Here is a 16,217-nt window from a genome sequence, read left to right on the forward strand (position 1 = left end):
CTTTGTTCCTTTGTTGTTGGCATGGGAATGGACAGCATTCTGTTTTTAATTTCCAAAACCCTATGTAACTTTATCTGTGCTATGCTATATTGCATGGTTTCTGAATGTTGCCGTTTGCCGACTAAAAAAATAACCGCTTTTCCGAGCACAAAAAGTTTCCAAAATATCGTCAACATCATAGCAACATTGTCGCTCTGGACAACTAGACACGGGACCAGATAGGGGAAGGTAGGTAAAGACGGACACGTTAAGGGAAATGGTAAAAATCTGGAGATATATAAGTACTACGACCATGAAAATATGCATACATTATCTTACACTTATGTTTTATCAGAAAGTGTGTTGAAACTTTTAAGTTTCCATCGATTTTTGCGTTTTTTTCATGAACGAAAAACATGATTTTTTTCGTGCAGTTTTGAAATGTTCGGGTAAGACGGACACCTGATATGGGAAAGATGGACACCATGAATGGAAAGATGGACACCTGTAGAAAAGGTTAGAAAGTGAAGAGTTTTACAGTATTTTAACAAATTCTATCGCTTTCCACGTCCTGGTACGTTTATAAACCAATTCTTGGCCTATTGCAACGGCGATTCATTCAGCCATGAATTTAGGAATTGTAAACGACGCTTGTAATATATCGTAGAATGCAGCATCTAAAGCATTATTGACATATCGCGCAGCTAACGTTGCTCCAGCTTATAGAACAACAGTCTAGAACTTCCTTTTAGGAAATTACTCGGCAAAAAGTCCACGACCCCAGTATTTATGAGGGACTTGTTAATAGTTTAATCCATTTTCCACCATGTCAAAATTCAACATTTGATTTTTGTAATCCCATAGAATTTCTCATCTATTCCTAAACAATGTCGTATAAATGCCTCATCTTTTTATTGCTTAAAGTTGTCCTAGTCTTGAGAAGATATTGGATTTCGTGAAGCGCCTCATCAGCGTCGAGCGAGTAATAGCATAACGAATGGCTACTATTTTGACCGGTGTTTCATTTCTCGATTATTTAAATACTTTCTCTAGTTACTGATTGATTTATAGCATCGGAATACCCTTATTTAAGGTATTTGAAGAAATATATTCATCACCAATTGATATAAGAAATAAAAAAAAACAATAAATTCGGTGTCCATCTTTCCCTACAACAAGGTGTCCGTCTTTCCCGCTTTGGTGTAAGAATGTTTAAACCACCAGAAAACAATATTTTGTATTGCTTTTATACTCGTTCTTTTGCCAGTTTTTTCATTAATGATCACGACAACCCATTCATGAAATAAAACTTCCGGAAATATAAACAATACAAGTTGTAGAGCTTAAGATCGGCAGTAGTCAAATTAGATCCACAAGGGTTCACATGATTGAAAATTTGTTTTGTTCGTGGATTTAACCAATTTTATATATATTATGCCAAAAATGTTCTCAAATGTGTTGTTTTACCTTCATTTTGGATTCTACATTGTTGGATTACTCGAAAATTACCTTTTTCATACATATATGAGAAGTGTCCGTCTTACCCGCAGTGTCCGTCTTTACCTACTTTCCCCTAATTATAAAATTTTGAAATAGAAAAACAGCTTTTCCCTTACGCTTTTGTACCATCAATCACCCTGCCCCGTGTGTAAGAGGATTTGTGATTTCAATAAACACAAAAGTGCAAAGCTTAGTAAGGGAGGAGTAATGTCTGTTTCCCCCACTTTTCACTGACAAGCTCTGGAAAATTCAATATCTCTGCTCCGTATGTAGCAATTATTCGAACGCAGTAATACCCAACCGCGGGAGCGTGATATCAGGTTTATTTGTCGTTGAATAGGATAGGATTCGCCGGCACTGCTGCTGCTGCTGCTAACCGGCTTCACGCGGTTTTGAAAAGGCTTGTCCCGGTGCTGGGGAATAAGTATCTTTAGTAAGCGATGCCTTTTAGTGAGGAGCTCAACATTCATCGACAATTTTAGTAAGGATTGTCGTCCTCTGATTCTTCCACCTTCCACTCCTTCAACCCATTGACACCAGGCGACGAACCTCTCTATTTCCTATTCCCGTTTTCGCGATAAAGATGCTAAAGAAAGGAGATGTATTGAAATGGTTTGAATTGTGGCAACGGGCTGAAAAACTAGTGGGAGCGGAGAGGACGGGGAAGATGAATTTATACATAATATTTCCACCCGAACGCCTGGATGCGGAGATGTGGCCTCGTACCGCAAAAGCGGCGGGCGAGTTTTGAAATCATAATAATACTCTACTGGCTGTCGGTTTTCCAGTCAAACTACCTTTCGGATGGGCAAATCGGAACAAAGTACACATCCCCGGCCATATGTATCGTGAATTTCAAAAACGGCAGCTACACCACCGAGGCGCAGTCCTCGCTAATTGCCAATTAGTGGCGATACTAACCGACTTAACCGTTACTGAAAGGGAAGAACAAGAAACAGCGGGGGCATTTGCTTGTTACAGCGTAAAACACACTAAGCCTCTTCGTCGCTGTACTGCCAAAGGGGGAAATTATGATAGAAAGACATGGTACGGCGTCGCATTGTGTGTGCCTATCAATTTCCGGTAGAAGATCAAGCTCCAGTAGTTTTACCGATCCTGCACACACACACACACACACACGCACAGACATCATACTACCACAGATACCATACAGTGGTATGGTGCCTGATGGAGAAAAGCCGATTCAAATCATAACTGGCTGCCGCTAACGCTTCTCCTGCAGCACCACCTCTGCCACTGTCTCGAGATCTGCATTACGGTGCGAAGTGAGATCCAGCAATTTTCCATCATCTTGTCGGATTTTCTTCCCCAGCACTCTGAAGAAACAATAAACCATCACTGCATGTCGGAAAATTGCAGAACGACGCTCGGGGTTCGGCTCGGGATTGTGCAAGCCGGCAAGCCTATTTTGCCAAGCACTCAAATTATCCGGATGTGTTAAACACGTACCGACGTGCTTGTTCCAGCAATCAGTTTCCTGGAGTTTCTCCTGGAGGAGCTCCTGGAGGAACTCGGTGCGGTAGAAGAGCCGTATAGATTATCATGTAATGTAATGAGTCTGCTTTCAAGTCAGTCCGAATAGGAGAAAAGCCCGTCAAATGCGCCCCATTTTGGTCGTTCAGAATTGTGGAACACCAAAAGATAAAACCATATTAGTTCGCATCATTCAGTCCGGGGCGCACTAGCGCCAGTACCCACAGACATAGAAGCTGAGCCGATTTGTGTGATTTTTTTTTGTCGAAAGGATTCATGCATCCTACGCTACGACGGGAAGGAAAGGAACACCAATTCTTGGTGAAGGTAAAAATCCAAAAGCCGCAAATGCTCTGTGTATCCTTCACCGATTACTTCAACGCTTCGAAGACTAATGGAACGATTTTCATGTTTTGTTCGGTCTGGCAGTTGCATGCCCTTCCATCCGCAGGGAGGAAGGGATGAGCGGCCCTCCAGCGTGGATTTTAGCCTCACGAACCACAAAATGGAAATGTAAAAAGCCCTTTTCGGTTGGCTGGAGTTTGTGCTGTATGATTGTGTTGTTAGTTGCCGGCAATTGGAGGAAAAAAACGCTTACTTGCTTTCGGTAGCAGAACGTTGGATTAATAACTCTCTTTCTCTCCACCTACACCTACTCCTTTCTATCCTACTCTTAGTACCCTTACTTGCTCTGTTCGGTGTAGTGCTGTGGTACAGGAACTCTCTCTCTCTCTTGGATGCATTTTCTTTTCAACAGGCGAAACGTACATTAACTGCGATGCGGTTCGACCACGGAACTGGTAAACAACCTTCGCCCGAATAGGCAAACTTGGGCAACAACTAAACCACACGCTCTAAACTTCCGCATGTCGAAAATGCCTGCCTGCCTGGATGATCGCTGAAATGCATACAATGCGCTCAAAGTTTCGTCCCTTAAGTTTGGGTAAAGTTCCCATCGCAAGTAAACTAACTGCAAAGCACAGCACAACCACCACATGCTCTTCTTTCGCTGCAGCTTTTGTTTGGAACGCATTTGGTACATGGAAATAAGACGGGAAAAACATCCTTGTTTTAGTTCTGCTTGTACTGATGTACGGCGTGCAACCGCAAAATGATGTACAGATAGTGGAATTTGATATTAAGCTTCATTCTGACTTAATTGAACAAGTAATTTTAGTTGTTTACTTCAATATATTAATGGTCTGATCATATTGACTCCTCCAATTTGAAGGTTCTTAAATTCAATGATTTGATTATTATTTCCAATGTCCTTATTTACTTGTTTTTGCTTTATTAATTTTATTGATTGATTTCCTTCTATAAATATATTAAAAAATCCACTATATTTTTGCTTGTTTTGCTGAATTACCAATGCCACAGGTTTACAAGCAATTTACGTCAACATCAAAACAAAGCTAGCACTGCTTAACTCTTCTGTCCTCCGTTTAAATTTCCTTCTACTGTTGACATTTATTCCGCTTGTCCACAACACAATCCTCCGTGGCTTATTCACTTCCCCAAATTCTTACTACTCTCAGCGACAGAAGCATAAGCGATACGCCCAGATGAAGTTGTGAAACACGGGTCACGATTTAGTTCCGAGGTGACATAATCTCTTGCCGAGCAAAAAGGTGTGAAGATGTGCTTGCTACTACTAGCACATTCCGCATAGGAATTGGCCTCATATTTTCTGCCGCCCATTATGCTAACGCCAGGAATGCCGTTTTTCCGCTTTCCACTCGCGAATTCCTCGGCGCGAACTGCTGCGCGCAACCGTGAAGGCCGAGAAGCCGACACTGCAATCTTCGCGTCCAACTCCACGAGGGTGTTTCTTCTGTAGCTCCTTTTGTATAATGCCCGCTGGAAAGTATTTGCAGTGTCCATTTGCATAACGGGCTCATTTTTTTGTCTCGCCCCCCCCATCAGCCCCATTCTACATAGCAAACGTCTTTTATTAGGTTTGAATAAAAATAGAACTTTCTCCTGCCCGCTTCAGCTTGTGCGCGGGAGCTCAAAAATGTGCTTTAACGGGCAAACTGCATCTCTATCGCTCCAAGAAGGTGTTTGCTCCCTACAGTACGTGTTAGGTATTCTAATGGACAAACAATTCATCTGGAGAAAATACGACGCACGTCAGCGGGCCGGATATGCCGGATTTGGTGCCGGAAGAAACACAGTGCTTAAAAAATGGAGTTTAAGTAGATTAGAGACCGAGGGACGCGTCCAATCAACAGATTGGGCAGCATAATTTAGCCATTATGTGAAGTTTTATGTGAACAATATGGAAAAAGCTGCTGCTGGATGGCGTTAAAAAGGTTTTAAGACTAGCTGGCCAATTGGCTGGGCATCTGCCGTCCAATTGAGAAGAGGAAAGGTGTATGTTAATGCGCAGAATTCGTGCCCTCTTTAAAATGCCCAATTTAAAGTAGAAACAAGTCTAACAATGAGGAAAGAGGGGAACACATGGGAATGGTTGAGGGAGTAATTTATTCTTATTCATAAAAAAGCCTATTTTATTTACACATCTTAAATAATAATTTAATTCCCCTCGCACAACACCACATTTTGCAGCGTCTCTTATGTGTCCTGTTTGAAAAGAAATTTAAAATTATAAGCGGATTTCATTAGTGATTCTTGTGTTGCTCGGTCGGTCGTGTTGATTGTCAATCAATGACTCGGCAAAGATGATCGGATCGGAGCAAATAGGAACGATCTGATGACGATAAGCACACGGGGGTGACACTAACGGGGTGGTTACAAGGACTTGAACAAAGCAGCCAACCAGCCAAGTCAATGGAAATCGTTCACCCTTGATGATGTAAAACATCCTTCCCTCGTTTGGGTCGAAAGGACTGACGGAAGGAGGACAAAAGGTATAAGAGGAGGGTGATGGTCCTTTTTTTTCGTGCGTTATTAAGAAAAATCTGACATCAAGATGAATGAGCGGGATGATTTATTGTTAAACAGTGCTTTGAAGCTTCGTTGTAATACTATGCAGAAGAACACGCCATAGAACATTGAAAAATTATTAAAAATGCTTCCCTTCTAATCATATTTATTCCACCAGGTACCATGCGTCTCCATCGGTCCGACAAGTGACTAATCCGTTCTTTTCCTCTTTTTTTTCGCTTTCTTTTCCACCTTCCAGAGCGCAAGCTGTTCGTGGGTATGCTTAGCAAAAAGTACAACGAGAACGATGTTCGACAGCTGTTCTCGGGCCACGGTACGATCGAGGAGTGTACGGTGCTGCGCGACCCGTCCGGGCAGAGTAAAGGCTGTGCTTTCGTAACATTCGCAACCAAACAGGCCGCGATCGGTGCAATTAAGGTGAGTGTATTCGGTGTCTGTATGGGTGCTTGTGTAGCCATTCTGGGAAATCCTGTGAAAGAGCCCCGTCCCACACAGGTCGCAGGAGGTCTCCTGTAGCGATGATTAATGAGAACACGAGAACAATTAGAAGCTGACTCCGACTTTTCCTTCCCTGCTAGAAACGCCAGACTCGCTTCTCCTCATCCGCCGCCTCCATTACAGTAAGCTTCAAATAATCCTTTTCTAGTTCAACTGTAGTGTATTTTGTAGCTGTCGTCCCCCCCTTAAGGGTGAAACAGACGCGCGCACACGCAAGCCAAAACCATAAGCACTGCAGCAATTTGTGGTTTGGAAATTGTGGCTTCACAGTGTAAACGTGTGTGTGTGTGTGTGTTGCAGCAAACCTTCGATCCAGGTCGGGTGACCCTGGGTGGTCGGATCGATAAATAAATCATTTTTTTATATATATTTGCAACCATGAAACACTTCATACACTGTGGAGATTGTTTGTTTTTTTTTCGGTATCAAACACTACCCAGCAGAGCTGTACTCCGTCCCGTGTAGTGTTTGTGTATCTTTCCATAACGTTTTTACCAACTACTATGCACCGTCTCTCCTTCTCTCTCCCTCTCTGTCGATGATGAGACGGGCACAGAGACGGGTGCGGGTGAAACGCCGAACCACAAACCTCCGATTTGATTTATGACTTCGAAGAAAGGGTGATAAGCTCTCTGATGCTGCTTTCGACCATGCGAGAGGGGGGCAATGCAATATGGAGAGAAGGGGTTGTGAGATAAAAAATGGGTTATTTATTTATCGCTTTCACCACCCGCAGCACGAATCAGCGGGCTGTGGACTGTGGGGGAGGTGTGCATCACAGGGTAGCAGCGCGGGCAAAAGCAGTTGAAAGCAGGCATATCTAGCATGTGGTGGCCACGTTCTCTTGCCCTCCCATTCCACCACCATTATAACCACTATCGCCCGTAAGAGCGATGGTAAATTTATCCTGCCCGATAGCAGCAGCACGCATCATCCCACCGCTCAATCCATTATTTATTTCTATATCAATTTAATGAATGTGGCGCGCGCGTGGGCCTGGCCTGTGCCTCTGGTGGTGGTGGTTGTGAGTGAATGTGTGGCTGATGGGTTTTAGCCGGCAGCTTTTGCACAAGTCAGTTGGTCAGTTAAAGTCCCATTCTGCCGGTGGGGGTAACGCCGGTGGTGGAGGAAGAAGTGTCTGTTTGTTCAAGGAATGTTACGCTACAGTCGCAACCATATATCAACGATATTAATTTCAGGAGCGACGCGCGAGGGTTGCAGGAGGGTTTGGGAAAGAGCAACAAAATTAACAAACCGAAAAATTACCTCACGTGCATAATTTTCACTTAGTAATGAGATAAATATTTGCTGTCGAATGGTTTAGTTTTATGACCACAAAGAGTTGATTTACATATTTTGCTATTTAAACTCTTTGCAGCGACTAGCAACTGACACACAGTGAGTGAACTCATTTGTGAGCTAAACAGCTCTTCAGAGTGCTCATACCTCGATGAGCGATTTAAAACTCCTCGTCAACCAGCTCAATCTCGCTGATAGTGGAATAAATACATGCTAGAGGTATATAACTCTTTCGAGAGCTAAAGATAGATGAGTAATTGAAAGCTCCGTACCTTCTAGTAGCTCATTTGCATCGGGTTAGCTCTTTTGTGAGTTTATAAACTCTTTCGAGAGCTCATGCTCGATTACTACTATTCACTTTCCATGCTACTTTCTATAACTACTATTAGCTCTCTTACAGCGAGTTGACTCATTTGTCTCAGTGATAGAAAGCTCTCCCGTGAGCGTAAACTTGAGAATGAGTTATTTAACGCTCCGCACAGACTGTTAGCTCATTTGCATCGAGTGAACTCTTTTGTGAGTTAAATCATTCCTGTGAGAGTTAGGTCGCAAAGAGGCATTTGAATCTGCACACTGACTCGTAACTCACTTAGCGCAAAGTCAATTTCATGTCAAATCGAGAACTCTTTTGAGAGTTTAAGCTCGATTAACGATTTAACTACAATCACTAACATAACACCACCATATTTCCTAGTGTTTTTGAGCATAAAAACATTTTTAATTTAAATTGTATCTCCATATTCAAAAATACACTTCAAATGCGTTGTAATGTGATACATTTTCTCTCTTTAAACCGGTGTGTAATTAACGTGCGATGATTGGATCGAGCATTACACGAAATAGAAACGAAAGGCTTTGTACGCGTTCAATAGAAAAAAAAAGAATAAATGGCCATCATTAAACCATCAACCGTAATACGCAAAAATGCCCCCGAAACGCTAATGGGGCGCACAAACACACCCACACACACACACACGCATGAGATATGATGCCTTAGTGAAATCGAATTAATTGATGCTGTTTAATTAAATTGAAAATGTATACATTTGCCAGGCAAAATGAGCCATCCCCGTTTTTCCTGTCCACTGAATCGATTGATTGAGATTTGGATTTGTGCGTATATATCCCCCACGTGCGTTCGTTTGTTGGTGGCACACACACACACAGCAACAAAAAAGTGAGATAAAACAGAAGCCATCGAACAATGTTCCGAACCCGAGCCAATAATATATCGATTTCATTTCATTTGAATTCCCATGGAAAAGCTTTGTTTTTTTCTGTGGAAAAAGGAAAGCCATTCGTCCAACCGAAAACAAAAGGTTGGATGCGCCTTTTTGATGTGCCATCGCACCATTTGGTGGCTGACGAGGTGGAGGGCGCTCTGGGTGTAGAATGCAAAACGTTTTTAATGATTCGTTATCCTTCAGCGCGATCGCGATCCAGGGTCTAGGTGCCGTTGGTGGCGGCACAAAACGATCGCATTATGATTGATGATGTGGAATTAACGATTTTTATTATATTAATCTGTTAGCCAGCGGTCGGGATGAGTTATTACAGCATGGATTTTCAATTATTTCACCATACGGTCGCCCCCCTCCCAAACACACCACAAACGAAGTTTGAAGTTTACTTTAACCGCGTGCGAGCGCGGTGCCCTTTCGTTTTAAGCTGTTGCGTTTTGGTGTGCGCGCGTAAGGGACAGAGCAAAAAGTTGGCAAACGAATTTCCAACAAACGATGGTGCATAATTGATGTATTTCGGTACCGAATGGTGTGTTGTTGCTGCTGCATACTAAGCGTGGTTTTTATGTTTAGAAAGATTTCCCTCAAACTCCTGCCCGTGCAAAACTCCCCACTCAATCTACCCACACGGGGAATGAGGGGGACGAAACATTATGCAAATCACGCTATGCTATTGGGGGGAGAAAAAATCCTATTTGACGTAGTAACGTAGTATCTACGAGCAAAGGGATCTCAGCTAGAGGGTGAAAGAGATTCACAAACTCTCTCGCACAAGTGGTTTTGCCTCGTTTATCTTTCTCAATCCCTCCCCAAAAAAAGGGGTTAAAATGGAAGCCAGCTAGCCTTTGCATGTGGCTTAATACCAACCTGGAGAGGGAGTGATGCTGTGAGTGTGAGATTTCTCGTCGATGAATTAAAAATGCTGCTGATGCTGCTGCTATATGTTGTGGCGGTGGTGGTGCCTTACGGTATGAAGTTTTGGTTTGTTTTGGGCAAGTTGTAACAACTCTTCACCACAAAAAATTGAGATTCAATTTGGGCTTAAATCGAGTGGTTTTTCCATTTAATGATGCCCGCTTCAATCGTCCGTTTTAAGCTTTACCCACATCCTACCGGGAAGGACGGCGACGATGTGATGACTTTCGGGGTGATTAAATTCATAGTTGATTTTTGGCGTGTGTAGTACTCAACAAACTTCAAACGATTATGTTTTGGAAGGTTTTTTGTTTTGTTGCCTGCCATCGTTAGCGATATTTATTTAGGAATAATCTGTACCGTTTTTTCTCTTTTGGCACTCCAAAGTGTCGATCAGGAGTTTGTGATGTTCGGCGCGATAATGATGCATATTTTAAAGCGGTATAAATCATCCCTCCCGATTTTGAATGCTATTGAACTGAATTGAATCTGTTTGTGGCGGGGTTTTGTTGTTATGTTTTATGTTTTTTTAAATGTTTTCTCTAAATGCTTTTTTTTAAATCCCCAAAAAATGAAAATAAAATAATACAAAAACGTTGATTGACGGAGCAAAAAAACATTTTACACTTATTCTCCCCTCCCATCACGATTAACGAAAGGTCAGAGACGCCACATTGTCTGCGACTCATCATTTGGTGCAGTAAAATTTAATGATGGGTCAGAACACAGCAGAACACACTTACAGGGTGCTGTGTGTCCGAGCGGTGACTGTCCTCATCGCCAAATGGAGGGGGGGGGGATGAAAAAAGTTTGTCGTTTGTGTCCGTGATCCTGAAGAGTTCGTTGCTTTTGATCATTCCTTCCTGTGTGCGTTTTGTTCCGTCCGCAAACGATGCCAAAAACACAGCCCCTCCCCCCGTAAGCTAAAACCATTTCCATCCACTTGCCTTCCTTCATGTCTGTGTTTTCTCGCTGTTGTAAGGGCAATTGGAGGACGGTTGTGGGGATGCCCCATTAGTGCAGCAACATTGCCACCGCAGCATAACGACATGCAAAACATCAATAACAATAATCATCGTTTATGTGATTGTGATGGTTGTTTTGGAATGGGAGCGTTTTTTGCTTTATTTTCTTTTTTACTTTCTTTTGTTTGTGTTACTGTTGTCGTTTGCTTGTTCTTGTGCCACATCCCTTCTTGTTATGTTTGACATCCCGTGTGCGTTTGTGTGTGTTTGTATCTCTCTCAAGGCGAAACCCAAACCATTATCGCCATCAACAACAAACGTTCCCAGCAACAAAAAAGTCGTCATCTTTTCACATTCGCCAAAAAAACACGCCATGTTAAACAGCACGGAAAGCGTCAAAAGAGCGCTAGAAACTGGAAGAAAGGCGGGCGCTTTTCCTTCTCTTCTTGCAGTGTTAAAACAGAGCCAGTCGTATACTACAGTTCGCAATCGCGTTAGGTGGTGGTGGTTGTAGTGTGTTTATGATAAATATTGGGTACGGTTGGTTTCCCGTTCTTTCCTTTTTTTGTTTCCCGTGCTGACGCCTGCTTCTTGGCGTACGCGTTAACGGGTCGTCCTTCCCGGGGAGATAGTTTTGTGTGTATTGCTGCATAAAGAAAAGCGCCACAAGCATAACGGGCAACTTTTTCTTTGCCATTCGGTGAGCTATCGCTTCCCTTTTCTTGCTTGGCAAACGGAAAGAAGCGCACGATCGTTATGATATTTTTTTTTTATGTTACAACACCATCAATTCGGTTTGTTTCATCGAACAAAAAAAACATGGAAATAAAATGAATATAGGCAACCCCGCGTCCCCGTGTCGTGCGTTGGCATCGTTTGTGTGCGCCCCCGGCCAAAGCGGTAACGATTATTTCTTATTGCTTTCGAATTGACATCGCGAGCCGTATTCGAACCCCCCCGCTGAATTGCTGAGAAGGAGAGAAGGGCTGCCCGCAGAAGCCGCCTTTTCCCCCCAACACTACGTTCAATGATTGTGTTGTGTTGTTGTAAGAATAAATGTAATTTTTATTTTTCATAAGCTTATAATTATGTGCCCGTTAAATGTTCGCTTCATGATTGTAACGAGAGCATGTACCCCACCCACCTACCTACACACATTTGTGCGGGGCGAAAGGTAGGAGGCGTACTTTCGTCAATGGGGCGTCATTAGCAGTGGCAAGCATTATTGCTACATTTCCCTTTCCCCACGCTTCAAAAACGTTTTGCTTCTCTTGCGGGACGACGGGGACACTTGTCAAAAAACGCTGCCCCTTAATGAGCCCTTGTGTGTTGCGCCAATAGACTCCTTCTTCGGTGTTCGCTCTGCTGGAAATCGAAAGATTCACGGTTCATGTTCGCCTTACGCTTTTGTGAAGATATCGGTGCGAGTTTTCGGCATCGAGAATGGTTCGCTTGTCAATGTGTGGTGGAAAGTGTGCCAAAAAGAGAGAAAGAGAGGGAATGTGAGCGGCGCAACATGACACACCACAACTCCAAGTATGACGACACACTTGGGATCATCCAAAAACAGCCGGAACGGCGGAAACGTTCTATGTAAATTTTATGATTTTTAAGCACGGTAACAGATACACACACACACTTCCAAAGAGACACAAACGCTACCCACACGCGATTCATTTACAACAAAGAATGGCGTGGTTTTCTCACCTTTCCGCACCATTTGCTTGCACCGGCGAGAAAACGACCCACCACTGTCCCCTGTTTATCTCTCTCTTGTCTGCCTGCAAAAGACACGACAACGACAATATTACGGCGAACGAGGCCTGCTCAGGTTAAGGATAACAACAGCACACGACGGGAATGCCGTTGCTGCTCGTCGTCAGCGCTTGCCTAAATGTTGCACCAGGGATCGACTTTACCGCACAACGGTGGAAGCGTGACACGGCCATTAAGTATAATTCGGCTAGAAATTAACACTCGCATTTAGCGAAACGACGACGTTCGTTCGGCTGTGTACGGTACGGGCGAGAGATATTGACGCGCTCTGGCGTCTCTGACGACGGTTGGTTTAATGTCGATGATTATAATATGCGCCACAAACGTGTTATCACGTGTTCTTTTGCGCGTAGGAAGGGCCCGCGGAATGTTGGTGGTTAGGATCAGTAGCAGAAAATAAAACAAAACAACAGGATTGTTACTGTTTAAATTGCTTCATTTCGTGGACGATACTGTATAGTTTTATGCGGCGAGGGAATGATCCAGCCGCATAGTGTAGTTGCCATAGGGAAGACTTATGATTACGGTCGTCGTGAGTTCAATTCCCGTAATTCACCAGTGCCGAAGATGGTTTTTAACGGATTATAAACAACTTATTTAGACCAATTACGAATAATGAACAGCATTTAACCTCCAACCACTGATAAATCGCTGCAGTTACGCGCTGATTCATTTACCTTATTTGACTATTCATCCCATGTTTAGCCATTCAATCGTACGATCTCCCCCAGAAAAAACGACACCTCCTTCTTAATGCTTCTCATCCATTTCGAAACCCAAACCGACGTCCTTTTTATCAGCATTTTCACTAATCCCAATGTTTGCTCTCCTTCTTCCACTTTCAGCAACTACACCAGAGCAAGACGATGGAGGGCTGCTCGGCACCGCTGGTGGTAAAGTTTGCCGACACGCAGAAGGAAAAGGATGCCAAACGGATGCAACAGATGCAGACGAACCTGTGGGGCATGACCGGTATCAATCAGCCGATCACGCAATCGGTAACGCCGCTGACCGCGTCCGCCCATCCGAACCCACCGCAGCAGCAGACCCCGTTCCTGGCGGCCGATGCGATCTCCCCGCCGCTCTCGCTGCTGCAGCAGCTGCAGGCCGTCGCCCAGCAGCAGCATCTTTTGCAAGGTACGGGGCTCGCGCACGAACCGCATTGAAGCTGCAAGTCACGAAGCCACCTAACAGCAACAGTTAGCAAACGGGGAGCTAGAAAGATGTTTTAGATGTGCTAGAAACGGGTGTCTGTGGAATCCTCCAAGTCTCTGTAGAAGGGAGGAAACACATTTAAATAATCAATCAAGTCTTTTACCCCGTCCCCGTTGCTTGCCGTACAGCGCAAGCAGTGGCATCAGTTTAGAGCGAAGTAACAGGAACGACCACGCCATAATGAGATTAGGGTAGGGAACTGTCCTGGTAGCGCCAGCACAATCCAGTTAATCAAACAAATCAGATTGCCTAATCGATTTAAGGTTACCGTCGAGGCACACCGTACCTTACACTCTACGAGCTCTCCGGATGTTCTGTTACATAATTACCTGCCTCTCTTGATTCCCTTTGCTCCCCGTAGCTCGAAAAGAACGACTTCAATATCCCCGTCCGACGGTCCAGGTCCCGTTGGTGGGGACTCTGTCCGTACGGGGTTTTACGTTCATTATGGGTCAGATTTTATCGCTCCAGCACGTGAAAATTTGGGGACAGAAACACACACACGCACACACAGCTCATTGCCAGTGTACCGACTGCCAAAATTGCCATTGTTGTGTCCGGTGCCGACGACAAAACCTCCGCACGAAAGCTAGAAACCAGCGCAATATGTGCTCTCCGGTACTCACGCTAACTTTGCTCTCTACACTCTAGCCCGTAACGCGGGTGCGTGCGTGCAACGATAGTGTCGAAAAGGCGCAAAATGACGGTGGTTCCGTACCGACATCCGGTGGGCATTCCCTCCTCCCGGTACGCGTCACCCTGGTCACCTTCATTAAAACGTGGCAATTGCTGAAAGGATCACCACAGCCAGCTAACGTAACACTAAAAGCGCCGTCACCGACCGGCCAGAGTTTGCGGCTGGACATCAAAAACCCGTTGGCACACTAAATGGGAATTAGAAATGATTTAATATCCACGTGCTGGTTTGGAACCGGTGCTGATGGCTGGCACAGCTCGCACCCGGATTGATGTATGTGGTAGTTAGGGTCTGTGTGTTTCCCCTACTTCTACTCAGAATAATAAGAAACGGTTTAAAAAACGATGACAAAACGGTGCCAACCCCATTACACGATGCGTTCTCTCTCTCTCTCTCTCTCTCTCTCTCTCTCTCTCTCTCTCTCTCTCTCTCTCTCTCTCTCTCTCTCTTTCTGTCAGCTTTTTTATAGTTTTGCGACTCCGCCACTTTGCGGCGATTTCTTCCACAACCCTCTTAAATGAGCGTGTTGTGTTGGCATTGTTCAATGGATCATAAATAAACGAATTTAACGCACGTCACGCACGGCGTTTGCTGGACTTTGGGCCTGTTTTGGTCGAGGTTCGGGGATGGTGGTGTTGGTTGGCATCAAATCCTTTCAAAGCCCGCTAGAAGACGGCAGGAACTACCGGCCGGTTCCAACTACAACCGCAAATGGGTAGTCACATCGACGACGATGTTGCGTCACGCGCTGAATGTGAACCACCATCACCACCATCACCGTTTGTGTGTGTCTCAAAATCTTTGCTCCGCACACACACACACAGACCCGCCACACAGCTACGTGACGAAGATGAATGGGTTTTTATCTGGAAAAAGGGTGGGGTTGGGTGGGATTTAGCCGCACATACACGCAATCGTGCAAGCGTGTCCATCGCTCCTTTCGTCCGAATTGAAGGATTAGCTTTTGATGGTGTTTTGGTCTCACTCTCTCTCTCTCTCTCTCTCTCTCTCTTTTCTTCTCATTCTCGGTGTATCCTCGGCAGGACTTAGTGCTCAGACTGATACGACCTCCGCCGCCGCCGCAAGCCTTCTCGCGCCGATCTCGTTGCAGAATCTGGTGACGCTAGCCGGTATCACGCAGCCGTCGCTGCAAACGGCCGCCGCCGCCGCTGCCCAGACGCCGGCCACGGCCATCAGCAATGCAGCGACCTCCTTGTGTAAGTATACTCTGGCGTACGCTAATTTGTCAAGCCTCCGAGCGCCGGGAGAGCGCTTGACTCGTTGACGTTTCACAGGTTGTGTGTGTGTTGTCTATTTTAGGTCTTCAAAATAGAAGTTAAAGTACATTAAGTGGGGGACAAGGATATTCTCGATTTGCGATAACTCAAACCAACAGGATGTTGTTGTTGTTTTGCTTCAATGATTTCTTCTAAGACATCTTGCGCAGACTTTGCGCAGAGAGGCTTTTGGAAAAGTTTTAGTACATCTAAATGTGTTCACCGGAGTAAGCGCACAATTGCAATAAAATTCCGCCCCAGCCATCTCTCGTTGCTGAAATGTCCATCCTACGCGTAAAGCACTCTGTGTCCCACTTGAGACACTCAAGTAGCGCACCCACTTATGCGAAAAGAAATATGGAAGCCCTTAGCCCTAGCAAGTAAATCCTTGTGCGCGTTTTGAACTTATCAACACAGGGCTGCAAGAAATGTAATGGAAACTTTACCTTCA

General features: G+C 44.5%; 1 protein-coding gene across 10 annotated transcripts in view; it reads left to right on the plus strand.

Moving 5' to 3' along the window:
- The window catches only part of LOC120901592 (CUGBP Elav-like family member 2), a 293,066-nt gene that overhangs the window by 265,112 nt on the left and 11,737 nt on the right, over positions 1-16,217 (plus strand). For all 10 annotated transcript variants that reach the window (XM_040309653.1, XM_040309654.1, XM_040309655.1 and 7 more), the window contains 3 exons: positions 6,122-6,300; positions 13,423-13,714; positions 15,533-15,706. In XM_040309653.1, coding sequence (XP_040165587.1) covers positions 6,122-6,300; positions 13,423-13,714; positions 15,533-15,706 — 645 coding nt within the window. The remainder of the gene's footprint in view (positions 1-6,121; positions 6,301-13,422; positions 13,715-15,532; positions 15,707-16,217) is intronic.

The sequence above is a fragment of the Anopheles arabiensis genome, chromosome 3 (genome assembly GCF_016920715.1).
Source record: "Anopheles arabiensis isolate DONGOLA chromosome 3, AaraD3, whole genome shotgun sequence".
Taxonomy (NCBI): domain Eukaryota; kingdom Metazoa; phylum Arthropoda; class Insecta; order Diptera; family Culicidae; genus Anopheles; species Anopheles arabiensis.